We start from the raw sequence: 25,282 nt of genomic DNA, 5'->3' as shown, positions 1-25,282 counted from the left end.
CCGCCCCCCGCCGCCCCCCCCCGCGCCCCCCCCCCCCCCCCGCCCCCCCCCCCCCCCCCCCCCCCCCCCCCCCCCCCCCCCCCCCCCCCATGATGAAGGAAATGAAGCGCGTCCGGGGAAATAAAGTGATTGTCGTTTGATCACATAAGGTTTCTGGGGTCCGGTGGAAATGAGAGGGGCGGGAGAATGAGAGAAGGCACCGAGTTACGGGGTAATGTGTTAAGGGATATTAGGGAGAATAGATTAGAGATGTCTGATCCAGCAAGACCAGAGTTAAAGAGAAAGAAGGCAAGTAATGTGCCAAGTAGCAGAGACAAGGGGAGCACTGGAATGGACCCAATTTATTTTATTGTAGTAACATACATAAGAACCAGTAACATCATAACAATACAATCACTTCATCTGCAACCGAATCGTCCAGAAAACACAACTCATATCGCGACCTACCCCATCCATCTTAGCCTCTCTCCACGTGGAGACCTAAGGCAGGTACTGGTCCAATCGCCGAATTTCTGCCTCTAGCAGGTCCTAAGCCGGAATCGAAGTCTTTAAAGAGGTACAACATCCTCTACGGAGTACGGAGGACAACCTCAAGTAAAGAAGAAACACCGGATATACCGGAGCCCCATCTTATACTCATTGGCCACAACGGTTTCCCCCAGCGGAGCAGCCCTCCTCCCCCCACGTCCATGGATGAGAGACTCCTCGACCAAGAACTCCTCGGCCGTGATTGGCCACCAGCCACCGTCGCTCACGGGCCATGTGTCCGCCCCTCGCATGGCGTCGCCCCAACAGCCAATGGCCGCCTGTGTGGTGGGGCCACGAAAGGTGGCGGTGGACCCGGCCCCTTCCAAAGTTGGATTGTTCCCACGGAATCTTTTCCTGTTCCTTACATGAAACTCTTTTCGGGGGGGAATCGTCTAGACCGGAAGCATCAACATCTAGATTCCATTCCGAGGAATACCTTATGTCGAATGTGTCCAGGCTAACGTCAGCCTATATCAATGGGAGTCGGCCCCTTGCGGGGGTCCAATAGGCGCAGCAATACCAATCCAGTCATTCCTCTGGTACCACACCAACGCACGTTCCCGCGATGGGGCACTCTGTTAATCTGGCTAATCTGGCTTCAACGTCTGATCGAACTCACATATGATCTGCCCACGCCAATGGGAGGAGCAATTAAACGAGCACCGACATACAATCCGACGGCACTAAGCCTGTACAGCACGTACATGGCGGGGGTGGCGACAATTACCTCTTTCAAGGGGCTCAAGAACTAATAATAATATAATAATAAATCGCATGTTCGGCCGGCATTAGGAGATAGGAAGGCTACGGAGGCCGTAGTGTATCAGTCTAATCAGGCTTGGGCTAACCAGTTACAACCCGGATTAATATAGTTCTATCGCAAATGACGTTATGGACTGTGGAGTAGATCGATTGAGCGATTTACCTGCATGTCATAGCCCTTTCGACAATGTACAACACAACAATGTACTATATACCTACCGCATCCAATATCAAATTGTCACGGTATGATGACATCGGAATGGACGTGCCCCAAAGAGGAAGGAGCATAAGCCGGAAGGATTTCGGGTGGCAGCGCAATTTGCAGAGGCAGATCCGGGGAAGTCCAGAACTTGGCTGTATACGCCTCGACGCTTAATATGTCTTATGACCGGTATGCTTTAGAGTCTATATACTAGTAGGCATTGGCAAGGCAGCCAGGTGATGTGAGACATCAGATAGCCAGGTGATGTGAGACATCAGATCACAGGGACATTTGATCTCAAATTCATACACTCCATAGTTATGTACATGCCACTATTATACCAAAGAGACCATCGGATAAACAACCCCAAACAGAATAAACCGGTGTTATCACGTGATGAATTGCGCTCTATCTGGCGTGGTTATTGTATCTTTCACCTATCATCGACCTTAGATTACTTCGAGAAAAAACTCAGAAAGGCAAAAGACTTGGCTCAATTATGTAGTTATGCACTTCAGGTTGGACATGGGGCAATCCTCACCTCGGCGGCGCCAGTGAGGTCTTTGATATCCTTGAAAATATCAAATATACATGATGAGTTGATTTTGCCCTTTCGTCTGTCGCCGCAGTTCAACATCCCAAAGACCTCTCCGCTGTGCGTATAAACCTGCAATTGAGAGTTGAAGAAGAATGGAACGGATTGAACCAATCCAGTAGGCTCGTAAGAGAATGGCTACAAGAGAATATATTAGCCATATAATAAATCTCCAATGAACAGAATATTATCTTACTCGGTTGCCTTCAACCTTATCGGCTCGGGACAATCTTCATCAAGGCCCAGTCCATCGTGATCTCTTGACCTTTCGCGTTAATTTGTGTCCGATTCAAATCGCTTCCAGCAACAATATGTCCTAAGGGTCATCCCAAATAAAAGCGTCTACGATTAGTTTCAGACCTCTTCTCGAACTCTGCGCACATATCGACATGTTAGCAGTGTCCAGCAATATTCGGTAATACCACCCACAGATTAAAATCGATAAGCCACAGGCTGATTGACCGGCGAGAAATGTCAAATCGATGTCCTAGGAAGTAACTTCCATTGTCGCGCATCGTCGTAAAGGGTTGGCGTAGTGCTTCAATGGGCCTGATTGGCGTAGATAATCCCCTATAACGATAGTGTGGCTAGGGCCCAGTCTTTGCTCAACCAGGTGGTCTTGCCGGGTATTGCTCTCAGTCGCTTCGTGAATTTGCATGTAATAAAGGCGACTGCGTTGAAGTTGTGACGGGAAACTGGCAAACCGGTGACAAAGTCAATGCATGACATCCATACGTCCTCCTTTTGGGTTGCTTCCAGCTTCAGAAATACTTCGGTTTTGTATTCTTCGATATTATCATCTATCGCGGCGATAGTATATTGGAGACCTCTGAAAGATGGATGATCAACTTTCAATACCTCTGGGGCAATGGTGTTGAGTGATTCCTTGAATCTGAGGGGGCTCTATTCCCAGCGCGAAAGCGCGGCCTGCCCAGGTGTGCTCCTGTGATTTGTAACATTTGTTGCGGGCGCTTTCCTTCTGGGGGCCAAACGGTGTGGAAGCAAGTTAGGCTATAGGTGCGCCATTCCGATTCGTTGGGTAACCGTAGCTGGATAAGACCACCCAATGTGGATGTTCCGGTCGAACTACCATGGATACCTATGCTGACACCAGGGATTCCTTCCCGTCCTTCATAAATAGGATATCAACGCTAGATTCCTGAAATTGTAAAAGTCAACTCCGAATGATCTGGCCTGCGGTATCAAAAGACCCGGTGGATGTCTTGTCAACCTCCACTATTATAGTCACAGGGTTCAGATGCCTGTCGGTATTGGTGCCATACCGCCAACATTCAATACCAGTCCACTCCTGGATATTCAGATTCGCCAGAATAGTATCGACAATTGACCTCCATTTGGAATGAATGGAGTGGGTCTGTTCAACGGGGAAACAATACAGTCCGTCGTAAAACTTCTCTTCGATAATCTCAACAGAGGTTCCAGGTAGGAGGGGCTCCAAACCGTGGTAGATCTGCTTGGCAGCCTGATACCAAAGATCAGGTTGCGGGAGATCTGGCATGAGGACAAGCAGGGTTGGAACTGGCATAGGTTCAGGGTCAACCTTTGACGTGCGGCCCTTCAGAATGACATTGGAGAATTCGATCTCGAGATCATCCAAGACTTTTTTAGCACGCGCATGGATCTGCGCTGGATCGTGAGTAAACGTGTTCTTTGTCGTCGCCGCTGGGAGAGAAGTTAAAACTGGCCCACCCGCACGATGAGAAGACTTGAGAAAGCCGCTGTGGTCAACATATAAACCTCCACCAAGTGGAGAGGAAGACGAGGTAGAAGAGAAGCTGAGCGCGTGCGCACTACCCTACTGAAGGCCGAAGATACAACTGAAGATTCAGACATTATGAATGTCTAGAGGCTGAAGAAAGCAGATCCGTAAGGATACAAGAGTCAAGGAACTGTCAAAGATGAAGTAAAGAGTTGAAGGGTTAGAGAAGACTTAAAGAGATACAAAAAATAGCCAAGAAGAGCCAGACAAGAGGTAGACAAGACAGAGAGAAGAGAGAGAGAAAAAGTGCAAGGTGAAGTAGAGGAGAGTCAAGGAAGAGGCAAAGGCAAGAGAGGTCCGAAGCCTAAACAGGAAGGAGCCTTCCAGGTTTACATAATTCACCTGGGCTGCCACCGAGCGAGATCACTAGTATCAAATTAATTGAATGCAACCCGTATTGAATGCTCGTGATGGCTTGATTGTAGAAGTTGAGGTATAAGTTGAGATGCTGCACCTATCTTCATCTAGATCAGGTGATCTCTCAATTCAACTGCACCTGTTTGGAACCGACGTGTCCGGGATAAACCCAATCGTTTGTTTCGCAGCGTTCTTTTTTTATGCCGTCCATTCCTGTTCCTTCGCGCTCTGTACAACGAGCAATTGCCAATCAATTCGGTCGGTCTCCAATTTCTCGTCTGGCTCATTGCCCGTCCCTGCAGAATCGTCGAGTCATCGCGAATAAAAATAATATCCCTGCCCCCACCATCCCCCACCAAATAATTTCTCCCCGCCGCACTCGTCAGTTTTCCTCCTCCCATCGCTCCGCCGAATCAAGCACAATGGGGAAAGAAAAGGGTACCAACTTCAACCTCAAGACCCCGAAGGGCACCAAGGATTGGTCCGGGTCCGATGCCCTCCTCCGAGACCGCATTTTCACCACCATCTCGAACGTCTTCAAGCGCCACGGCGGTAGCGCACTGGACACCCCCGTCTTCGAGCTGCGCGAGATCCTGGCCGGCAAATATGGCGAGGACTCGAAGCTCATCTACGATCTGAAGGACCAGGGTGGCGAGATCTGCTCGCTGCGCTACGACCTGACAGTGCCGTTCGCGCGCTGGCTCGCCATGAACCCCGAGGTTCGCAGCATCAAGCGTTACCACATCGCCAAGGTCTACCGTCGTGACCAGCCCGCCATCAACAAGGGCCGCATGCGTGAGTTCTACCAGTGCGACTTCGATATCGCCGGTACTTTCGACGCCATGGTGCCCGATGCCGAGATCCTGCGCATCGTCAGCGAGGTCTTTGAGGAGCTGGGCTGGAGCGGTCGCTACACCATCAAGCTCAACCACCGCAAGATCTTAGATGGTGTCTTTGCCGTCTGTGGTGTGCCCGAGGACAAGCTCCGGCCGATCTCCAGTGCCGTCGATAAGTTGGACAAGATGCCGTGGGCGGACGTGCGTAAGGAAATGGTCGACGAGAAGGGTCTTGACCCTGAGGTTGCGGATCGTATTGAGAAATACGTTATGAACAAGGGCTCGCGGGAGCTGCTCGACACTCTCCTGGAGGATGAGACCCTCACCGCTAATGCCTCCGCCAAGGCTGGTCTCGAGGAAATGGCCTTGATGATGGACTATCTCAAGGCATTTAATGTACTAGACAAGGTCTCCTTCGACATGTCTCTTGCCCGTGGTCTGGACTACTACACCGGTGTCATCTACGAGGTTGTCACCGAGGGTTCGGCCGGTGTGCAGGCCGACGCCCCAGAGGCACAAAAGGCCGAGAGGTCCGGCAAGAAGAGCAAGTCCAAGCAGCCCACCGAGGACGACGACCGATCCAACGACCCCACCCTCGGCGTTGGCAGTGTCGCAGCGGGTGGCCGCTACGATAACCTAGTCGGCATGTTCCAGCCCAAGGCACAGATCCCCTGTGTCGGCATCTCATTCGGTGTCGACCGTATCTTCTCCATCACCAAGGCACGTATCGAGCGCGAGCAGAGGACTGATGCCCTTCGCAGCAGCGAGGTCGACGCTTACATCATGGCCTTCGGCGGCAAGGGCTTCGGCGGCTTGTTGAAGGAGCGCATGGAAATCTGCCAGAAGCTGTGGAGTGCTGGCATCAAGGTAGACTTTCTATGAACATTGATTCTGAACAAACACTAACATCACTTCAGGCTGAGTTCTCCTATAAGGTAAAGCCCAAACTTCCCCAGCAGTTCAAGGCCGCCGAACAAGGCGCCATCCCCTTCGGCATCATCCTCGGCGAGGACGAGATGGCCGCCGGCAAGTGCCGCATCAAGGAGATGGGTCTGCCTGAAGGACACCCCGAGAAGGAGGGTGTCGAGGTTGAAATCACCTCGCTGATTTCCGAGCTGCGGGACCGTCTTGCGAAGAAGAACCACGGTCTTGTCTCATCGCTGGCGCAGCAGCTGCAGGGCACCATTGTTTAGGCGATTAAACAATTGGGTCTGCATTTTCATTTCGTTTTTTTCTTTAGAGCGTGTTTTTCAGAGGTTTCTCTGTTTTCCCTACTACGTAGATCTCTTGCATTGTCAGGCTTGGAGCTCGGCCTATCAAAAAGGACTGGGGGGTTATTGTTGAGAAAAAAGAACTATATTTCAGAGATGGGTTGATGTCTTTAAGAATTACCAAATACCCAATTCATTGCATTTCCCCTGTGCTTTGGTTTGATACAGGTTTATAATATGGCACAGCATACACTATCAGATCATTCGAGACGATTCAGCCGTCTCGAAAAGACAAAGGCACAACTTAGTATAAGAAATCTTGCATATAAAAGGACTAGAAGTACAATACACAGAGCCATACATATACACACCACAACATCGAAACTAATATCCCTCCGCATTCTTCATCAAGAACGACTTAACAAAAGGCAAGCGATCAACGACGCCGAGTCCAAGACTACGCGCCCAAGCAACCGGCCCTTCACCAGGAACATTATACATCTTATGCAGGAGATCGCAAGCGCCGCCGATCTTCGCATTAGGCAAGTACCGCTCAGACGAGTACCGCTCAAGAGCAAGCAAATCACCGATATCCATGCCATGCGAGACAGCATACTGGATCGTCTTGGAGAGCGACGCAACATCCGCCTGGCCGAGGTTCAGGCCCTGACCAGCGAGGGGGTGAATGACGTGTGCGGCGTCGCCGACGAGCGCAACGCGCGGCGAGACGTACTGCGCGGCGTGTCGGAAGCGCAGCGGGAAGGAAGCGACTGTTCCTGTCTGCACACCTGTTGCTGGGGGAGGGACTTGGGCTGGGAGGGGGGTGTGCTGGACGCGCCAGGCGAGTTCGTCTTGGTGGGATGGGGTGGAATCGGAGGAGGAGGATTGCATGCCCATCATGTAGGTGAGGTCTGTCATGTCGAGACGGAAGGCGGCGTTGACCATGGCGAGGAAGGCCGGGGTGGGGAGGGACTTTAGGTAGGCTGCGTGCTCGGGGGTCGTTGACCAGACGAGGGTGGCGTGGTTGTTTGGCAGCGGGAGGAGGGCGATGGGGCCGCCGAGAGCGGGGAGGAAGCGCTGGTAGGCTGTGCGCTTGGAGGCCGGGAAGGGCGCGGTGGCTGGCTCGGCGAGAGCGAGGGTTGCGACGATGCCGTGGCGGCCGTAGTCCCAGCCTTGGGTGGGGATGTCGGCGAAGGTGCGGACGGGGCTGTTGATACCGTCTGCACCGACGAGGAGGCGGGCCGCGATGCGCTTGGGTGGCTCTGTTTCCGCGGCGGGGCCTGTGGGCTTGACGGTGACGATGGGCCAGGCTGAGAGGTCGGGACCGTCGGGTTTGAGGTCTGAGCCGTTCTCGATGGAGGCGACTGTCGAGTTTGAGAAGAGGGAGAGGTTCTCGTCACCTGAGTCGGCGATGCGGCGGAGCAGGGCGCGCACCAGGTTCGCGTTCTCGGTCATGGTTGCTACAGTGCGCATGTCCTCGAATGGGGATGTCTCCATTGACCAATCGAATGATATTCGGGACCCGGTTTGGCCGTCCCAGACCTGCATGTCCTGGTATTCCTGCACGCGACTAACATCGAGCTTATCGTAGGCGCCAATGCTACGCAGGAACGCCACGGTCGAGGGGGTCAAGCTGCTGCACCGGTTGGAGAACTGGTTCGGTTCGAGGTCCCAGGCTTTGGCTTTGCGGAGATCTTGGGTCTCAATGAGGGCGACTTTGAGCTTTGAGGTGATAGGTGATGCTCCTGTAGTAGCATTGTATCAGTATATGCCCTGCTTATCTGCGTATGGTATACATACGAAGTGCGGCCAATAGCCCTAGGCCTGCCGGCCCGCCTCCAACACAAACCACGTCATATAGGTCGGGGGAATCCGATTTAGATGCAAATTGCCGCCGACCGGCGGTAATGCCATGCCGGCAGGTTGGGCAGACATACGGCCGAAGGACAGCTCTGGAGATTGGACGCATCGTGTTTAGTGATTGGAGGTTGAATCGGATGATCGCCCTCAAGATAGACTTGCAGTGCAAACAGTACAAACACCTGCATACAACCCCAGGTTATACGCTGGTTATGGTAATGCTTCTTCCTTTTTTAATGGCTCTTGATACTATATAAAAGTTCATTTCATCGCTATTTTACTTCATCTATTGAATTTACATGAATATATGAATAAATAAAAAGTTATGATGGTATTGCGGGTATGAAACATAGCGACAGCAACAAATATGAACTGCTATATCAGACTCGGTCTGGAAAATGAATAAAGCATGCTGAGACAAATACCTAAATACCTAAACGCTTCCGACAGCAGCCGAGTCAGAGTCATGTTCAGGCTCAGCTTCGCCTTCCATCTCTGCTACGAACCGCTCCCACGTAGAAAGCACGCCCTGATAGAACTCGATGTGCGAATCGGCAAAGGAGCCAAGTCCGTCTCGGAACTCGACCGCCTTGATACGTTCGAAATCCGCGACTTCGCGGATGACCTCCTCGTCAAACATCTCGGTTGTGGTTTTGGCGGACTCGACCTCGCGGGTCAATTCGTCAATACGGAGCTCAAGCTTCCGCACACGCTCGCGGCGGGACTGTTCGTGGTCAACGCCGCGCATGTCCTCCATTTTAGAGCGGATGAAAGAGGCCGGAGAAGAGGTGAGCGGATTAGAGGCGTAGTAAGCAGCTGGGTTGGAAGCCAGAGAATCACGCTCGGTCACCGCTTTATTGCGGTAATCGACCAAGGCCTCGAAATCGAGCTGTTTCTGCTCCCGTGTCTTCAGCAGGGACTTGAGGGACATTATATACGATTCGGTATCGCGCAGCGAGCCCAAATAGTTCTGGTCGGTGTGGTCCTTCAGTCCGCGCATCCCGCGCGCGGTCTCTTCCACTGAAGCTGCAAAGACCTGCAGTGGCATCTCAACAGCAGGCTCTAACGGGACAAGTTTGCGGAACTGCGTCGCGAGCTCGGCATAGTCCGTCTCTAGGTCGGATTCACGCCGCGCAACCCGTGCCACGATCTTCTCCACATGTGATAGGTCTTCGTCCAGCTTATCAGCCTTCTCTCGCACCTCGATAAAGCGCCGGTCCGGCTTGTGCACTTTAGAGAAGGCGTTCACAAATGAATCAGTAAAGTTATCAAAGATCCCAGTGGCCGCGCCATCGGACCCGGTATTTGTTGATACCCGTGTTGAATGTAGGCGCATATGCGCATTCCAATCGGGCGATTCCAAGAAGATAGTGAGAAGAGGCGCCCGCCGAAGCACAGGATGAAGCGTCAAACGTTTCAAAAATCGATGCAGCGACCAAGCTCGTCGCGTTGTGAACTCCGGTCCAAAACGATCTCCTCGCACATACTCCATCTTGTGTTTGTCGGGGAGCGGCGGCACCGCGCATGCCGGGTATTCGCGATAGAGCGTCTTGTATAGGAAGTAAAAGTCGGTGAAGCGCCGTCGAACCGTAAAATCGGGCTTCTGGAATGATTTGAAGTCGGTCTATATATGTCAGTCATAGTCATTTTGAGGATATACAGATGTCGGGAGGTTTAGGCAGCAGTTGCACCACTCCCCGACAATGTATGCAAAGAAAAAAGCATACATGTGTGGTAACCAGGTACGAGATATATGCGTCTTTTGTCCCGTCATTTTCTTTGAGCGGAGAATCAACCTGGCATTCGAGAACGCCATCGCCGATGCCCGCCAGGTCGACGGCGTCGGCTAGCGGGCCGGCCTGAGGCTCTTCTTGGGCGGAGCTCATTCTCCGCTTGCCATTGGTGTCGTGATGAGGTTCACTGGGTTCTCCAGAATCTGTACCTGCAGTTGTCGGCCGCGAGGTATCGCTGTCTGGGTCGTGCTTCCAAGACACACTGTCAAAGTCGTCATGTTGATCCATCGTGGGGGTGTCGGTCGGCCGTGGTCAACCGGCTGATAGTTGTTGAAACCCCAGTGATGCCGATAAATCAATATTTGCAGGAAATGTTTGATCAAGGAGTGATAGGGACTGAAAGGGCTAGAGATGTGGAGTGGAGGGGGAGGTGGAGGTTGGAGCTAAGTTCAATGATCGCCGTTCCCCAAGGCGGAGTTCCAGAAGCGGAACGTCATCATCGCAATGAATGTCAATAAGAGTTGCTTGCTGCTTGCTACTTGGTCCTTTCGCTTTCTTATACTTATATTATTATTCTAAGATTCATCGAGATTGCTTCATCTGATATTTATTTGTAGTATACACAACACGCTTTTGGATTCCTGTCAACTGGGGATATACAGACAGACCTAGGATCCCAACCCGTCTATTCCTAACGAACGATCCTCTCAATTCAACAATCAAGTCAACATAGCAATCGACAACACCGAACAAGATGCAAAATGACTATCGACATTATATTAAGGTTTTGGTAGATGGGGGCCACCGTGAGACGTTCCATCTCCATTGTCTTTTTCCGGGATATTGGCCAACCCATCGCGATACGGCTGATCATCATCATCATCACTGAACATTTCCTCGTCACTCTCCCCAGCAAATGCATTATACAGCTCACCGCCACGACGCTGTGTTCGACCAGATGCTCCAGTCATCGGTTGCATCTCATCTTCATCCTCAATCATTTCAAACTCGTAGTCATCGTGAGCAGTGGTGCGACGACGCTTGACCCTCTGCAGCTGGAAGTAGACACCCAATCCAATGAAGAAGGTAACGATCATGGCCATGGATGCATAAATCCAAATCTGTGTACGCTTCGAAGCACCGAAAGTGGGAAGCCAAGAGGATATGTAGCCTGATCCGGCGGACGAAGCAGAGGGCGTTTCAGCCTCATTGCTAGTAGTACTCGTGGGCAGCTTCACATCTTCAATTGGCGTGGGGTTTGTGGTTGTTGGTTTTGGCTTTGGCTTTGCGTTCACAGGCCGGTCATGATGGTCATCCGGGTTAGGAGCTGGGGTCTTTGTTGGGGCCGCCGTAACACTAGTCGTGGCTACAGGAGCATCCTCGTAAGGATGGTCGTCGTCGTGGTCATCGGGCAGGGGGTGGAGCTCTTGTTTAGCTCCATCGGCGGCCTCACCCCACAGATTGAGTCGCCAATCAATGAATGCGCCGGTGAATTCATTGACATTGGAGTCTTTCACGATGATGGACCAATCGCCAATAGGTGATTCACCCCTAAGAATAAATTAGCAAAGCGTATATCATGGAATTGGCAGCAACACATACCAATGAGCAACAGACATGAAAGTCCAATCCTCATACCCAACCGGCATGACATCCTTTTCGCGGGCAACACTCAGATAGCTGATGATTCCAGCGGGGCTGCGCAGCTCAACGCTGATGTCGCCGCGGCGGGTGTGATTGGCATTCATAGTCACAGTGACATGTTCCAATTTAGCGAAGTTGGCCTCTTTCAATTGATCAGCAGTTACCGTATAGTGACTGAGCAGACCCCGATCACCCTGGGGGATCTCTTGGTGCACTCGCAGCCATGGCGAGTTGAACCACGCTTGAGGCTTCACGAGATCCCAAGTCTTAGCAAGCTGGACCATGGTATATGTATCGACCTTTCCGAAACCCCAGTCGTGGCTGAACTTGCGGCCAGAGGGCAGGTTCTGCCAGCTACCGTCGTCTTCGCTCACGGGGACCGCCGTCTCCACCATCAAGTACTGTAAATCACGCCAGGTCAGCTCCGGGCGTGCACTGAGCGCGAGCGCCACGCTGCCTGCGGCCAGCGGACCAGCCGCAGAGGTGCCACCATGTCCAGCGGAGCACTCTCTTGCACCGACGTCGGTAGTGTGAATATAAGCACCGGAGCCGCTACTGTATGCGACCACAAGTTGGGCCGAGCATGACTCGGAGTAAGGCGGGTGATTCCCTTCCCGGTCTATGGCACCGACTGTAATACTGTAGATACTGTTGGTATACCCATCGAAGTTGCAGTTGTCCCCGTAGGACGCACCGTTACCGGCGGCAAAGACATAGACAGAGCCTTTACCCCCTCTGCCCTTTTGGATACCGTTGACCATGGCGCGCTTGATCAAGATTCCAGGCGCATCCATAGTAGCACCATCGTCGATAGGCCCCCATGAACATGAATATATGTCATTCTTCTGGTAGGCGTAGTTAATAGCCGCCGCTTCATCGACATCATCGATAGGCTTGGACAAGATCCGAATGCCGGCTATCTTGCTATCGTACGCAACACCGACTCCACAAACGTCGTTCTTTGCCGCCGCGATCTCGCCGCAGCATCGAGTACCATGCTTATCGTCAAGCAGAAGAGGGCGGGGTTCGGGGAGGCCCTCGTTGAAATCCCAGGAGCCCTCTGGAAGGTAGTTAGGCTTGAGGTCATAGCTATCCATGTCCAGCCCATCGTCGACAACTGCAGTGGCCACGCCCTTGCCGGTTATCCCCTCCAACCACAGTCCTGTCACATTGAGATCGTGTCCGGGCTGTTTTGTGTTGATAAGATGCCATTGTTCTTTGAAGATCGGGTCAGTGATCCCTAGAGTTGACATGGCATCCTTCCGGAAAGCAACGGCCTGCGCATCTTCCCTCTTGTCCAGCGATTTATATGGTACGGAGACCGGCGGAAGTCGTTTCTGCAATCGTTGTCTCGCTGGAGCAATCTTATGCGACCACAGGATCTTGTCTAAGGGGTCATCACTTGACCCGATTGCGCCGGAGCGCCGCCGGAGCTTTCGCCTGGTCCGTAAATCATTCAACAAGGTGTCAAACTGAGGGGTCTGTTCCCGCGGTAATGAAAAAGTGTGGTGGCCATCCAGTTGGCCAATCTGGCCCTCGTGGCGTGCGCCTAGGATCTGTGCGATGTGGGAAGGAGAGGTGGTATCGTCGAGCTGGAGGGCGAAGAAGTCGCGGGTTTCTTGAGAGCGAGGGTGTAGGTTCGCGGACACCGCACCAGCAAGACCTAGGGTGGCGGTGATGCCGCTGACAATGCGCATGATGAGGAATCAATTGTTTTCGAGGAAAGGGATCAAGGGCGGGTTATGAGGTTCGAGGTATCTAGCGGGTGGTTGCCATGGACAGTTCCGGACCGTTGAATAGCAACTTGAGAGTTGTGGTAAGGGGTGTACTCCGTAGGGTGGACAGAAAGGAAATAAGCTTTAACAAGACCCTATTTCCAAGGTTCACAATAGTTGGTAAGAGGAGGTTGTAACAGCAAGACACAATGTTCCAGGCGAAATAGGAGGATCGTCAGAGGTCACCCACGCGAAGTCCTATTGAGTCTCCGGAACGGTCTATTGAGCTCGACTTAGTTGATTTGGACAGAAGCTTTTTCTTTATTAACTACCAGAGAACGTTCGGGGCGTTCTAAGGCCACGGTTTCCACTCTGTTCTCCGTATTGCGTGAGATATTATTATTTAGTTACTTGTCTAGTTCCCAGTGGATGTCCGGGCTCTAATTTAGCTTACGTATAGGCACAGCCTTGGCCCGCCAGGCATACGTAGATAGCTAACTAACAACACTATCCTTACTCCATACTGGAATTCATGACTCGATTGCTTGATATTTGGATGCTACGGGGATTACGGTGTATTTCATCAATAATTCATATCAACTGCAGCAATCGAATAGCTCAAGTCCTTGCATGAGCAACATAGATCTATTGGCTTTCCTCTTTCACTTTAAATCTACTGCCGCCTTATGCTAGGTATAATTGAGTACGCCCTGCGATCACATAATAGCCTGATCCCGGACTGAGATGTACCCAGTTACTAGACACACTTAAAGCGGCACCTGAAATAGGATAAAACAGAACATCGAGGTACTTATGTCTACATGTATGGAGTATATGGATGGATAGATGGATTTTATGTGAAATGATCATGTTATAACTGTGAAACATCGATTCCCAGTATCCAGATACTTACGTTCTATATGTTCGTACTCGCAAATAGGTATGTGGGTAACATAGTACCGAGTCCCCATACCAAATTTAAGAATTATGCTTAATTCTTTATTTCCATTCTATGGTATTTCACTTTTGAATATCTCATATTTACCCTAACGTCTTGGAATCCTGCATGAATATTGCTTTTCCAAGGATCCAAGCCCTCGATAAAGCTTTCGTATGACAGTGGCCCCGCGCGAAGGCTGGGGATAACCAGCCACCGGGTTATCGGATGTATAGACCTTGCTGGTTTATTTTTGGCTGGCTGGACTTGATTGAAATCTTTCACTTCTTTTCATCACATTCTCTGCCATCCCATTGATACCCCTATCCTAGTGTTTATCCGCCTTATAGACAGGCCAACTTCCCTGTCACCGCCGCGTGGACCTATACCCCCGCCCAACTTGGTTTGTTGCCTGCGAATCAGCTCGGGCCATGGTGTGGTGACCCTGCGTTAGGCATCAGATCCAGTCGCATTGAATCCGTTCCATCTATTCCAAGAAAAATTTCGACAAAAGTCAAGTCCGGCAATTTTCCCTAAATCTGTTCGAATTGCCTTCGGGACCGACATTAGCGATATTCGTTGCAGTTGGGTTTGCAATTGCACATACTTGGCGCTCTATCTACGCTTTTTCCAATCATTTCCTTGAGTTTGGGCGCAAATACACGACATCATGGCTACTATGGCAATGCGTCAATCGCCTGATATGGCAAACGGCAGCTCTAACCCCCAGATTTCCAATGGAGCGCAAAGAGCTCCAGCAAGGCGCAATCGTCAAAAGACTCCTTCTGCGGAAAGCTCCGAATACGAGGCGGAATATGATAACCCGAAGACGGCCCAGACCAGTGGGAGCGATGGCCTTGCGCCAGGACAGGGAGACAAGTCTTTCTCGGCCAGGGCCCGAAACCAGCCCGAGGCAAACCTGAACTATACAACCCGCAAGCCGATTCCTCCATCGACACCAGAGTTATCAGAGAAATCGTCCACACCGCGAGGTCTTTCCACAGAGCCCTATCACCCAGAACCCAGTGCAAAAATGCCTGAGATCCAGGTCCAGTCACCACCACCTGCACCAGTTGTGTCTTCGCCCCCGACTCGGTCCAACACCACACGTTCGATCTCCGCCAATGACTCGCGGCCAGACTGGGCATCAGAGCGATCACCTCTTCAAAAGTTGGAGGTAACCTTAACTGGAATCAGCAAGGAAGAGAAGCGAGCACGAGTACAACAGGCAGAAATCAAAGCCCGAGAGCGACTTGCGCGCAAGAAAGCCGAACAAGAGAAAGCCGAATTAGCGGCATCATTAGCACGCGAAGCATCAACACAACGTGCGCAGCCAGAAAGCGAACCATCCCCCGGCGCAGCCAGACGGAATGAACAGAGAGATATTCCAATTGGGGATCGAAAAGAGGACGGCATGCGAAATGGACACGCAGCTACACCACCACAACAGCGACAACCAAGCATAGCTGTGCGTCACAATCGGACAGTTTCAGCAAATCCCCAATATCAATATAACCGCCGCCCCGAAGAACCCCAATATACACGCGCAGAAGCTGCCATCCCACTCTCAGCTAAGATAGGCAATGTGCCTAGGCGATCAGTCACAGTGAGCGGACCTGCCGCGAAACCAGCACCTGCCAACAATATCAGCCACAGTCGATCGATGTCTCAAGCGGGTCCTCGACCTATGAAGGCTTCCGGTGCTCTAAGAGCGGAGACAACAGACGAAATGTTAACACCACCTCGTGCGCAAGATAGCGCCGAGTCGCAAGTCAGGCCCAAGAAACAATCTAAACAGTCTGTGTCTTTCAATGTCCCGCCGCCTACGCCCCCGCCAATCTTTGAATGGAGGAATGCACAGCCTGCTAGGCTTGCGGCCCTTGACTTCGATATCCAGAATTTTGATGTGGAGCGCAGCAAAGCGTGGTGGGCAGGTGCCAGTAACGAAGATCGTAGAAAGAGCAGGGCTCTTCCTAAGAACTACAAATCTCCTGCTCAGAAGCTGACAGGTAAGATCCTCCGTTTTCTAGTTTTCAAGCTAGATTTTTTGTCACCGAAATGCATTTACTAACGCCCACTAGGAATGACTGAGCACAAAAATTTCCAACCCCAGCTATTCTTGCGATGTGGACCTTTGCTACGATACACAGGTATCCAGCGAGCTAGGCTTGATAGAGCCAGCGGCCCCATTGAAAAGGATATATGGCGAGGATCTATCATGATAGTGACTAAAGATTCCCGCTCCTCCTACGACACTCCACCCACACTGAGACTATTCTCTCAACCGATGGATCTTCTTCCTCCTCCACCCGTGGAGATCAGCCATGAAGATGGAATGCAACTGGCTCCTGAATATGTCGACCCAACAGCTGGGCTCATGAAAGTCGGCCGTGATGGGCGGCCCCTTTACGTGAGACCAGTGGAACATGTCGAGGAACAAGTCGACCTATCGTTTGTAGAGAACGACGATGGCATCTACGAGCTCTCACCTAGCATGGTCGACTATACTAGTGAAGGCATCAAACAGCCTATGACTTCCACTCGGATGCCTTCCGTCGACGGTGAGATGGCGAGTTTGTACCGAGACATTCCTGGAGCCCGTCTGTACGCCGATGCCGCAAGAGATGTAACGTTCTGGCGATTCAACCTAGAGGTTGAACTGAGCACAACGCAACAGCGAATCGCCTATCGGATCAACCAGGGACCCGCCCTGGGATTCTGGGTGCCCCCAGCTGGAGAATCCATGAACATTATGTTTCACAGCGGCAACGGGTTCAGCCCCTCTGTGGACTCTGATCGAGTCTGCGGGCCCGATCCGCTTTGGCGAGATATTCTCAATGAGCATCAGACTCGTCCGTTCCATGTAATGATCGGTGGAGGCGATCAAATCTTCAACGACTCGGGTATCACAGAGTCGCCGTTCTTCCAAGAATGGCTTAGGATGAAAAACGCAGCCGAGAGATATGGGGCGTCATTCACTCGCGAGTTCCGAGCTGAATTAGAGCAGTTCTATCTCGACCACTATGCTGCATGGTTCTCTCAGGGCCTCTTCTCGTTGGCGAACTCTCAAATCCCCATGGTCAACATGTGGAATGATCATGAAATATTTGAAGGCTTTGCTTCTTACCACGATGATTTCATGCGGACTTCTGTTATCTCTGGAATTGGAAAGATTGCTTTCAAGTATTACCTGCTGTTCCAGCACCACAGTGTCCCCGATGAAATTGAGGCAGATGAACCCAGCTGGCTTCTTGGTGCTCATCCTGGTCCATATATTGAGCAGAAAAGCCGGAACCTGTTTATGTCTCTTGGTCAAGGGGTTTCATTGTTGGGTCTTGACTGCCGCACTGAACGACGGGTATGTTACTCCAATTTTCCGACTTATGGACTATGCTGACATGTTGCAGAGCAATGAGGTTCTCAGCGAAGAGACCTGTGATTTATTATGGGACCGCTGCCACAGGGAGATCATGAATGGAGAGACAAAACATTTGATCGTTCTTTCAAGTGTCCCTGTTGCTTACCCCCGAGTGGTATGTATTCTGATTGCTTCTGTCTTTGATCGAACCTAAAATTAACGTCGAACCCAGGCAATGCTCCGCAATTTCATGAACAGCCGCAAGTCACTTGGCAAGGCTGGAGTACTTGGCGGGCTTGTCAATCGATCTGGCCCAAATGTGGAGGTCTTTGATGACCATTGGGCTGGCAAGCACCTCAAGTCTGAACGCACATGGTTGATTGAGGATCTCCAGGATCTGGCCGCAGAGAAATCAGTCCGGATCACAATACTCAGGTAAGACCAGAAAAGTCGCTTAACGGCAACCCAAATTCTAAACGATAAAAACTAACGAAATCCTTCAGTGGTGATGTCCATCTCGCTGCAATCGGGCAGTTCTATTCGAATCCCAAATTGAATATCGCCAAAGACCACGATTACCGATACATGCCGAATGTCATTTCATCTGCTATTGCAGACATTCCGGAGACCGATCTTATTGCGGATATGATCAACAAGCGGAGTACGCTCCACCACATGGACTCGAACACCGACGAGGATGTCGTCCCCATCTTTTTCCAGGATGTGAATGGCAAGGCTCGAAACAACAAACGATTACTACCTCGGCGAAACTGGTGTTCGATCCGTGAGTATAAGCCCGGATCTACTCCACCTGATACACCTGAGTCAGAGATAATAGAGGCCCCGGAACCTCGGCCAAATAAGCTGCAGCGGACGTTGTCGCTGGGTCGTGGAGACCAGGGATCTACCGGGAAGCCTGGTATTCTCAGGCGCCTTTCCACCCGTGGACCACCTCCTACGAGGACTATGAGCTTCAATCGTGGCGATGAAGCTACTTTCAATCGACGTGCAAGCTTGGATGGGCCTACTCAGCCCCACGAGAACGGAGACAGCTATTTCCCAGGGACCGGAGCCGCGCCACCTCCACGACCCGGCAGCTTCCACCGGCGACCAACAAATCTCAGCCAAAAAGCGGCAAGGAAAGCGGCGAAGATGGGAGATAACGGCGCAGGCGCCTACATCAACCTCGAGGGCGGGCTCGCCATCACTTTGAACCTCGAGATCAGTCCACAAGACCCATCTGGGGTCACCGCACCCTACAAACTGCTCGTCCCAGCACTACACTACAACGGAACCGAGTACGACCCGCCCCCAGCGCAGATTGTCAAGGGCTGGAGAAAGTTCCTACCCCGCCGCAAAAAGAACGGGGAAGCAGGTGGACGGCCCGAAGCAGATGATTACAGTGACGACGAACAAGACGACTACGAGGACTACGACCTTATCAATAATACCCGCGCTAACGCTGCCACTAGCCAACAACATCAACCACAGTACGAGGGATATCCTGGGAGTGAAGAGGAGGATGGAGATTCTGAGGGCGAAGTCCCTCAACGTCCACCACGGCAGGTTATGGCTGAACAATCCCCCAGTCCTGAGGAGCATAGCCGTCCGCGAAAGAAGAAGTGGTTCGGCGTAATCTAATGTACTATATTGATACCATTGTGTTCTTGATGTTGGCTGTGACATTTTCTTTTTGCGATCTGATGATTCTATGGATTTCTATGAGTACGATAGTATTTTTTGTTTGATGTATGATTCCCCTAATGCAGCGAGGTTCAAACTGATATGTGATGTTCATTCTATCAAGACATTCCGAGTAAAGCTGAAGTATACAAAAATCGTCGGCTCTCCGGTGTCTTATTAAGCGATTCGGGCCGGGGTGATCTGATGGGATTACATCAGCGGTCTCGACCTCTCACGTGACATGTGCTTAGAAAGCCCCGGACGATGTTCAACAGACTCAGCCCTGATTTGCCTCGGAATTGCTCGAAATCGCCTTAAATCGCCTAGTTTAAACGAATTATCTCTAATCTCGGGTGGTCTGGAAACCCCAGAAAGGCACAGAATCCAATCGCATCCTGTCTGAGGACCCAGTCTCTCTGATCTCATTGCCGGTTTATCAATCAACTTCATCACCTAATCCTGGTCTCCACTGCCCCTCCGAAAAAAGACATTATATCTCCCCCTCCTGTCCCCTTCCCCTCCACTTCCCATACACACCTTCAAGCTGTTTTCCTCCGCCTTTCGTCGTTTTCCCTCCCTTCGATCCATTGGATTGACTGCCGCTGCGGCCACTACCGTCCACCAACAGTCTCCTCCTTCGGCCTCGGTCTTCACTAAGTCGTTTCCGACGCCGTTGCGCGTCAATCCTAACACCGCCAGAATGGTGCACTCTAAAGTAGTCAGTAAGTAGTCTTTGGAGTGGATCGAATGGTCCTGATCATCTTAATCCATCTGATACCAGAGTTCTAACCTCATATCCCCCACAGTTATCGGCTCCGGCCCTGGTGCTCACACTGCCGCTATCTATCTTTCACGCGCAGAGCTCCAGCCAGTCCTCTACGAGGGCATGCTCGCCAACGGCACTGCCGCCGGTGGTCAGCTCACGACCACCACTGACGTCGAGAACTTCCCCGGATTCCCCAACGGCATCGGCGGCGCCGAGCTGATGGACAACATGCGCGCGCAGTCCGAGCGCTTCGGCACCGAGATCATCACCGAGACCATCTCCAAGCTTGACCTCTCCTCCCGGCCCTTCAAGATGTGGACCGAGTGGAACGACGACGAGGGCAGCGAGCCCGTCCGCACCGCCGACGCCGTCATCATTGCCACAGGCGCCAACGCCCGCCGTCTGAACCTCCCCGGCGAGGAGACCTTCTGGCAGAACGGAGTCAGTGCCTGTGCCGTCTGCGACGGCGCCGTGCCCATTTTCCGCAACAAGCCCCTCTACGTCATTGGCGGTGGTGACTCCGCCGCCGAGGAGGCTATGTTCCTGGCCAAGTACGGCAGCAGCGTGACCGTTCTCGTTCGCAGGGACAAGCTGCGTGCCTCCAAGGTCATGGCCGACCGTCTCCTTGCCCACCCCAAGTGCAAGGTCCGCTTCAACTCCGTCGCCACTGAGATTATCGGTGAGGACAAGCCTAATGGTCTCATGACCCACCTCCGAGTCAAGGACGTTGTCTCCAACAAGGAGGAGGTTGTTGATGCCAACGGTCTCTTCTACGCTGTTGGTCACGATCCCGCCAACGCCCTCGTCAAGGGCCAGGTTGAGCTCGATGACGAGGGTTATATCATCACCAAGCCCGGCACCAGCTTCACCAACATCGAGGGTGTCTTCGCCTGCGGTGATGTTCAGGATAAGCGTTACCGCCAGGCTATCACCAGTGCCGGTATGTTCAGACCCCGGTTCGTCCATTATAAGTTTTTCTCGCTAACTCAATTTTCTACAGGATCTGGCTGTGTCGCCGCCCTAGAGGCCGAGAAGTTCCTCTCTGAGACTGAGTCTCTCGAGGACGCAAAGCCCGTGCTCTAAATACATATATACACCTCTTCCCACACCTTCCTCTCCCATTTCTCGTTGTCATGATACATGAACACATGATGTTTGGCCCGTGTATCGAGCACTCTTCTTGCTTCTAGACTTATATTTTAGGCGATATCTCATTTCTAAATTCCCCGTGCATATTTCGATTGGGTTCCTTGCGTCTTTTTCTCTCTTTCTTGTTCCCTTTCTGTTGCCCACGTCTCATGGAAGAGGAAACCAAGTGGTCTTTGTGGTTTTACATCAGTTGGTCTGCTTAGGCTGCTTATACCCTTAGAAATAGAATAGAAGAAAAGCGAGGCTCCTATGTCATCCTCGATAAAAAGAACTCAGAAGGGAATTTCGTTCCTTCCCATCATACAAGCCTTATTAGGAACTCTATTCCCATGCACCGGGTAGTCTATAAGTTACGAGTTTGGAAGCTCTTTTATCAGATTCTCTTAAATGTCTAGATAAGCAAGATCATTTGAATTAAAACTGCCGAATTAAAACTGCCGTTTATGATATGTATCAATATGGCTGAAACGATACTCATCCCAAAAGTCTCTCCAGAGACAAATTACCCTCTTCCCTTAACCGCCGTCTACGCAGATAACCCACCTAACGCCGTAAAAAACGAATGAGTCCTCATTTCTCAGACTTCACAGGCACAGCAGCTGTGAATGCAGTAGCAAGCACAGGCACCGATGACTCATTTTCAGCAAGGTAGTCCGGCATAACCCAATCAGCAAACGGATTCTCCGCGCACCAGCGATCCTTGACGACAAAGGTCTTTCGCTCCCACTCGGCAATGTCGACCTTCCACTTATCCCACGCCTCGGCATTAGCTCGGCGGTTAACCTCCGTCTGGTCGAGGTAGGGCTTTTTATCGGCTGGCGTTGCAGTGCGCCACATCTGGCCTAGCGCAGCGCGGATTTCGTCGCGCGGAGCCTTGGCGTTGGGGTTGTTGGATGCTGCGCGGCGGACTTCGTCGCATTGGTCGCGGCAGCGCGCCCAGTAGTCCTTTTGGTAGAAGAGGAAAGGGTTTAGGCCTGATTTTGCGGGGCGTGGTGGTGCGGAACCGAGCTCGGCGTAGATGGTTGTCCAGAGGGCTTGGTCGTAGGCGTCGCGGCGGGACTTTTCGGTTGAGGTTGGTTTGCGGGAGGTGGAGGTTGAGGGGGGCTTTGGTGGGTTGATGGTTGGGCTTGAGGTGGAGGAGAGGGATGAGCTGCCTCTTGTTCTTTTCTTGATGGTTGAGCCGTTTGGCGTGGAGGATTTGCTTCGGGTTACTTTTGACTTTTCCGGGACAAGTGGGTGAGGCATTGTGATGGGGCCGGATATCGGCTCGATTATTTCTGATGCTGCGCGAAGGCCTGAGAGGTATGCTCCGTGGACGGTTGCTGGGTGAGTGCCGCAGGTGGCTTCACCGGCGAAATGGAGGTTTCCGATTGGCCGGGCCATCAGGTCGTAGTCGTCTGGGAAGGCTGCTGCGGCCACGTAGGAGTAGCTGCCATATGTGAATGGGTCCTGGCCCCAACGGGTGATGATGGTCTCTAGAGGACCGGGAACTTTAGTGTCTTTGAAGACGTTTCGAAGTTGGCCAGTGACCTCCGTAATTATTTCTTCGTCTGATGTAGATTCTGCTTGGTGGGCTGCGTCACCAGCCATGAGGGCAATTAAGCATGGGAGTCCGGTAGTCTTCATGACATTCCAGAACAGATAGAATCGACCGCGGTTTGCCGCGTAATCTTCTTGAACCATAGAAGCAGCGTTATTCGGCTCACGGAGTAGGCCAAACATATCTCGCTTGGTGTCCCAGAACGGCTCTTCGAACACTAAAATGACCTTGTTCATTATTCCGAACCCCAGTCGGTCAATTGCGCCACGCTTCCAGTCCGGAAGAGGAGGCTCGAACTTGATTTTCTGCTGCTTCAGGACACCGAGGGAACCGGTGAAAACGACATGATCTGCCAGGAACTTTTCTCCACCCTCGCACTGGACAACTGCCTTCTGTTTCTTGTTGGACCCAGTCGTATCGTAAGAGATCTCGGTCACAATCTTGCCGGTACGGACATCGAGCTTTTCTGGCAGCATATACAGCCCGTAGGGTAATTGCTGGTAGCCACCAATGACCTGGGAATGTTCACCCTCGAACTCGTTTCCGATGTCCTGGTCCCATCCCGACAGGCTAAGTCTGTTCACGTTGGATGCATTCGCGTACTCGAGATTGGCGAAATGCCAATTCATCAACCGCATATCCTTGGTTGTCACCGGAAGCATGTTTTGATATTGTTTGACACCCTCGTCCATAACTGCACCGAGAGTCTGCGCCTGGGATGCCATGGCAATCTCGTCCAGTTCAATGGTGTCATTGACTGTGTATCCTGGGTTAAGCTTCCATCCAGTTGCCTGGCAGGTCAAGGCTGCCGGGTCATCTTCCGAATTTCCCGCTAGATCGCTCGCCACATCGACGGATGGTTCATTTTCGGCAGTCTTGTGCTTTATTCCCCGTCTAACTCGCTTTGTGGGGACCAATAAATCTATTGTCCCAGCTGCCCTCGCCTCTTCATACTGTCGCACAGTAAGTCCGTCATCCACCGCTGATTCGCGGCCAGTGTCAATCAACTCGCGGTTTCCCTGGGCGGTTGGCACAATCTGAGCTTTGTGACGATAGAATCCGGTTCGGTCGAGCAAATCATTGTACAGCTTTTCTGCCATCGCGTCCTGAACCTCATTCACGGGCGATCCATCGATATCGTAAATCGTCGAAACATCCCGTATCTTGTGATAGTGAAGTGCCAGCTGGCCACGAACTATCTGGTCTAGCGGGTTGCCATGATCGAAGCCGACAATGATCTGAGCACCCATTTCTGCCTTTGGGACAAGCCCATCAGGCAGGGTTTCCGACTTGAGACTGTGCAACGGGTGTGAATAAATGCGTCCACCGACTCTTCGACGTCCCTCGAGAACAACGACTCGGGGCATGGCATTTGAATCACGGTACTGGCGGAAAAGACTCTCCAGTTGACGTGCACACCCCAGACCAGCCATTCCAGCACCGATTACAACAATTGTAGGTCCTTCTTTTCGTCTTCCGCGTTTGGGTTTCACTGGGGCCAATGGAGCCTCCACGCAGCCGTGATTGATGTAGCCATTTCGCGCGAGCCAGTCGTAAGCAAACGAAGCCAGATTCATCCATCGGTAATCTTTGGCACATCCGAGTGCTTCTTCCCTGCTGACAGCTACCATGGGATTTCTCCCCCAGAGAAGCAGTATTCCATTTCGTATGTTGAGGTAGATTGTGACGTGAACGTGGCAAAGATGGTCTTGCAGAAATTCTTGTTCTTGTCGATGAAGAGCATACGGGTTCAGCCGTGATGCATACGCCGCTCCAACACACTGCTCGCCGTAAACAGAGGGGTGAATTTTAGATGGGATGGACGATCTCGGTCGACATTTGGACAGATCAACTTTCCCACTCTCCAAAACATTCGGTCCAAAGACAACTGAAGGCATAGAAAGAGACTGTACGGGCTTGGGTGGAGGTGATGTAGATGCTTTTAGCTCAAAGGAAGATGTCAAGTCAGTTGAGGTTGTCGACTCATTCGGAGTACCGCTACTGCCACTGGCATACAGTCTCTCCGTTGTGCCAACAATGTGGGATCCATCAGACAGGAAGCTATGCGACTTGGCGTTGTTGTTCCCTAGATTTCCCAAGGCAATTGATGCCGAAGCCGCTTCATATGCCTTGTGCGTGATGCGTAGTCGCTTCGCAGGAGGTTCAGATATTTCGGTCGGTTCAGATAGAAGATTTCCTTGACCTTGTAACGTGATCTCGTGATTTGGAACATATTGATTCATGTATGAATCTTGACCTGGGGGAATTCCGGCCTGGAATCTCATGGACGTTGCGCCATACATGTTGATAGCGAGTATCTGCAGACAAATCCTCAAAGGAGGGTGTTGATGATGATAGAAAAAGAAAAGAAAGACACTTCCACGTGCAAGAAGACGTAGTTATGGACTCGAAGATGTGATGTCGACAGTCCTTCTACCCCGAGAGTGTGTGGATATCAAATATGCAGGCGTTCGCCCATGACATGGTCATAGGAATTCGAGCTGTGGCAAGCCGAAGGAACACAGTCTGAATGAATGGATCAACTGTATTATGTTAGATGAGATGTGATACGGTTCAAAATGACCAGGGTATGAGAGAGTAGACCGAGGCAGCACGGATATCAGGA

At 51.7% G+C, this 25,282-nt stretch overlaps 9 protein-coding genes across 9 annotated transcripts; 3 read left to right on the top strand and 6 right to left on the bottom strand.

The window, feature by feature from the left end:
* Positions 1–2,006: 2,006 nt before the first annotated feature.
* On the bottom strand, positions 2,007–2,602 carry LCP9604111_7633 (uncharacterized protein; the record flags this gene model as incomplete). The annotated part of the gene is made up of 4 exons (XM_039075687.1): positions 2,007–2,225; positions 2,284–2,298; positions 2,448–2,460; positions 2,517–2,602. 4 exons carry the CDS (start codon positions 2,600–2,602, stop codon positions 2,007–2,009), a joined length of 333 nt encoding a protein of 110 aa, XP_038926499.1.
* Positions 2,603–3,261: 659 nt separating this feature from the next.
* On the bottom strand, positions 3,262–3,941 carry LCP9604111_7632 (uncharacterized protein; the record flags this gene model as incomplete). Its single annotated transcript, XM_039075686.1, has 2 exons — positions 3,262–3,729; positions 3,798–3,941. 2 exons carry the CDS (start codon positions 3,939–3,941, stop codon positions 3,262–3,264), a joined length of 612 nt encoding a protein of 203 aa, XP_038926498.1.
* Positions 3,942–4,646: 705 nt separating this feature from the next.
* On the top strand, positions 4,647–6,253 carry LCP9604111_7631 (histidine--tRNA ligase; the record flags this gene model as incomplete). Its single annotated transcript, XM_039075685.1, has 2 exons — positions 4,647–5,927; positions 5,978–6,253. The coding sequence occupies 2 exons, from the start codon at positions 4,647–4,649 to the stop codon at positions 6,251–6,253; spliced, it is 1,557 nt and encodes a 518-aa protein (XP_038926497.1).
* A 402-nt stretch (positions 6,254–6,655) lies between these two features.
* Positions 6,656–8,240, bottom strand: LCP9604111_7630 (putative ubiquinone biosynthesis monooxgenase (Coq6); the record flags this gene model as incomplete). Its single annotated transcript, XM_039075684.1, has 2 exons — positions 6,656–8,016; positions 8,072–8,240. The coding sequence occupies 2 exons, from the start codon at positions 8,238–8,240 to the stop codon at positions 6,656–6,658; spliced, it is 1,530 nt and encodes a 509-aa protein (XP_038926496.1).
* A 324-nt stretch (positions 8,241–8,564) lies between these two features.
* Positions 8,565–10,152, bottom strand: LCP9604111_7629 (sorting nexin-4; the record flags this gene model as incomplete). Its single annotated transcript, XM_039075682.1, has 2 exons — positions 8,565–9,755; positions 9,859–10,152. 2 exons carry the CDS (start codon positions 10,150–10,152, stop codon positions 8,565–8,567), a joined length of 1,485 nt encoding a protein of 494 aa, XP_038926495.1.
* Positions 10,153–10,643: 491 nt separating this feature from the next.
* kexB (kexin kexB) lies at positions 10,644–13,205 on the bottom strand (the record flags this gene model as incomplete). Its single annotated transcript, XM_039075681.1, has 2 exons — positions 10,644–11,415; positions 11,467–13,205. The coding sequence occupies 2 exons, from the start codon at positions 13,203–13,205 to the stop codon at positions 10,644–10,646; spliced, it is 2,511 nt and encodes an 836-aa protein (XP_038926494.1).
* Positions 13,206–14,830: 1,625 nt separating this feature from the next.
* On the top strand, positions 14,831–19,159 carry LCP9604111_7627 (uncharacterized protein; the record flags this gene model as incomplete). Its single annotated transcript, XM_039075680.1, has 5 exons — positions 14,831–16,169; positions 16,242–17,518; positions 17,568–17,693; positions 17,751–17,953; positions 18,022–19,159. The coding sequence occupies 5 exons, from the start codon at positions 14,831–14,833 to the stop codon at positions 19,157–19,159; spliced, it is 4,083 nt and encodes a 1,360-aa protein (XP_038926493.1).
* Positions 19,160–19,901: 742 nt separating this feature from the next.
* trr1 (thioredoxin-disulfide reductase TRR1) lies at positions 19,902–21,050 on the top strand (the record flags this gene model as incomplete). Its single annotated transcript, XM_039075679.1, has 3 exons — positions 19,902–19,923; positions 20,008–20,907; positions 20,968–21,050. 3 exons carry the CDS (start codon positions 19,902–19,904, stop codon positions 21,048–21,050), a joined length of 1,005 nt encoding a protein of 334 aa, XP_038926492.1.
* Positions 21,051–21,686: 636 nt separating this feature from the next.
* Positions 21,687–24,959, bottom strand: aof2 (putative lysine-specific histone demethylase Aof2; the record flags this gene model as incomplete). The annotated part of the gene is made up of 1 exon (XM_039075678.1): positions 21,687–24,959. The coding sequence occupies one exon, from the start codon at positions 24,957–24,959 to the stop codon at positions 21,687–21,689; it is 3,273 nt and encodes a 1,090-aa protein (XP_038926491.1).
* Positions 24,960–25,282: the final 323 nt, after the last annotated feature.

This window comes from Penicillium roqueforti, assembly GCF_015533775.1.
Source record: "Penicillium roqueforti strain LCP96 04111 chromosome Unknown scaffold_24, whole genome shotgun sequence".
NCBI classification, from domain to species: Eukaryota; Fungi; Ascomycota; class Eurotiomycetes; order Eurotiales; family Aspergillaceae; genus Penicillium; species Penicillium roqueforti.
The sequence above is the reverse complement of the archived record's forward strand: the minus strand, read 5'-3'. Positions and strand labels throughout refer to the sequence as shown.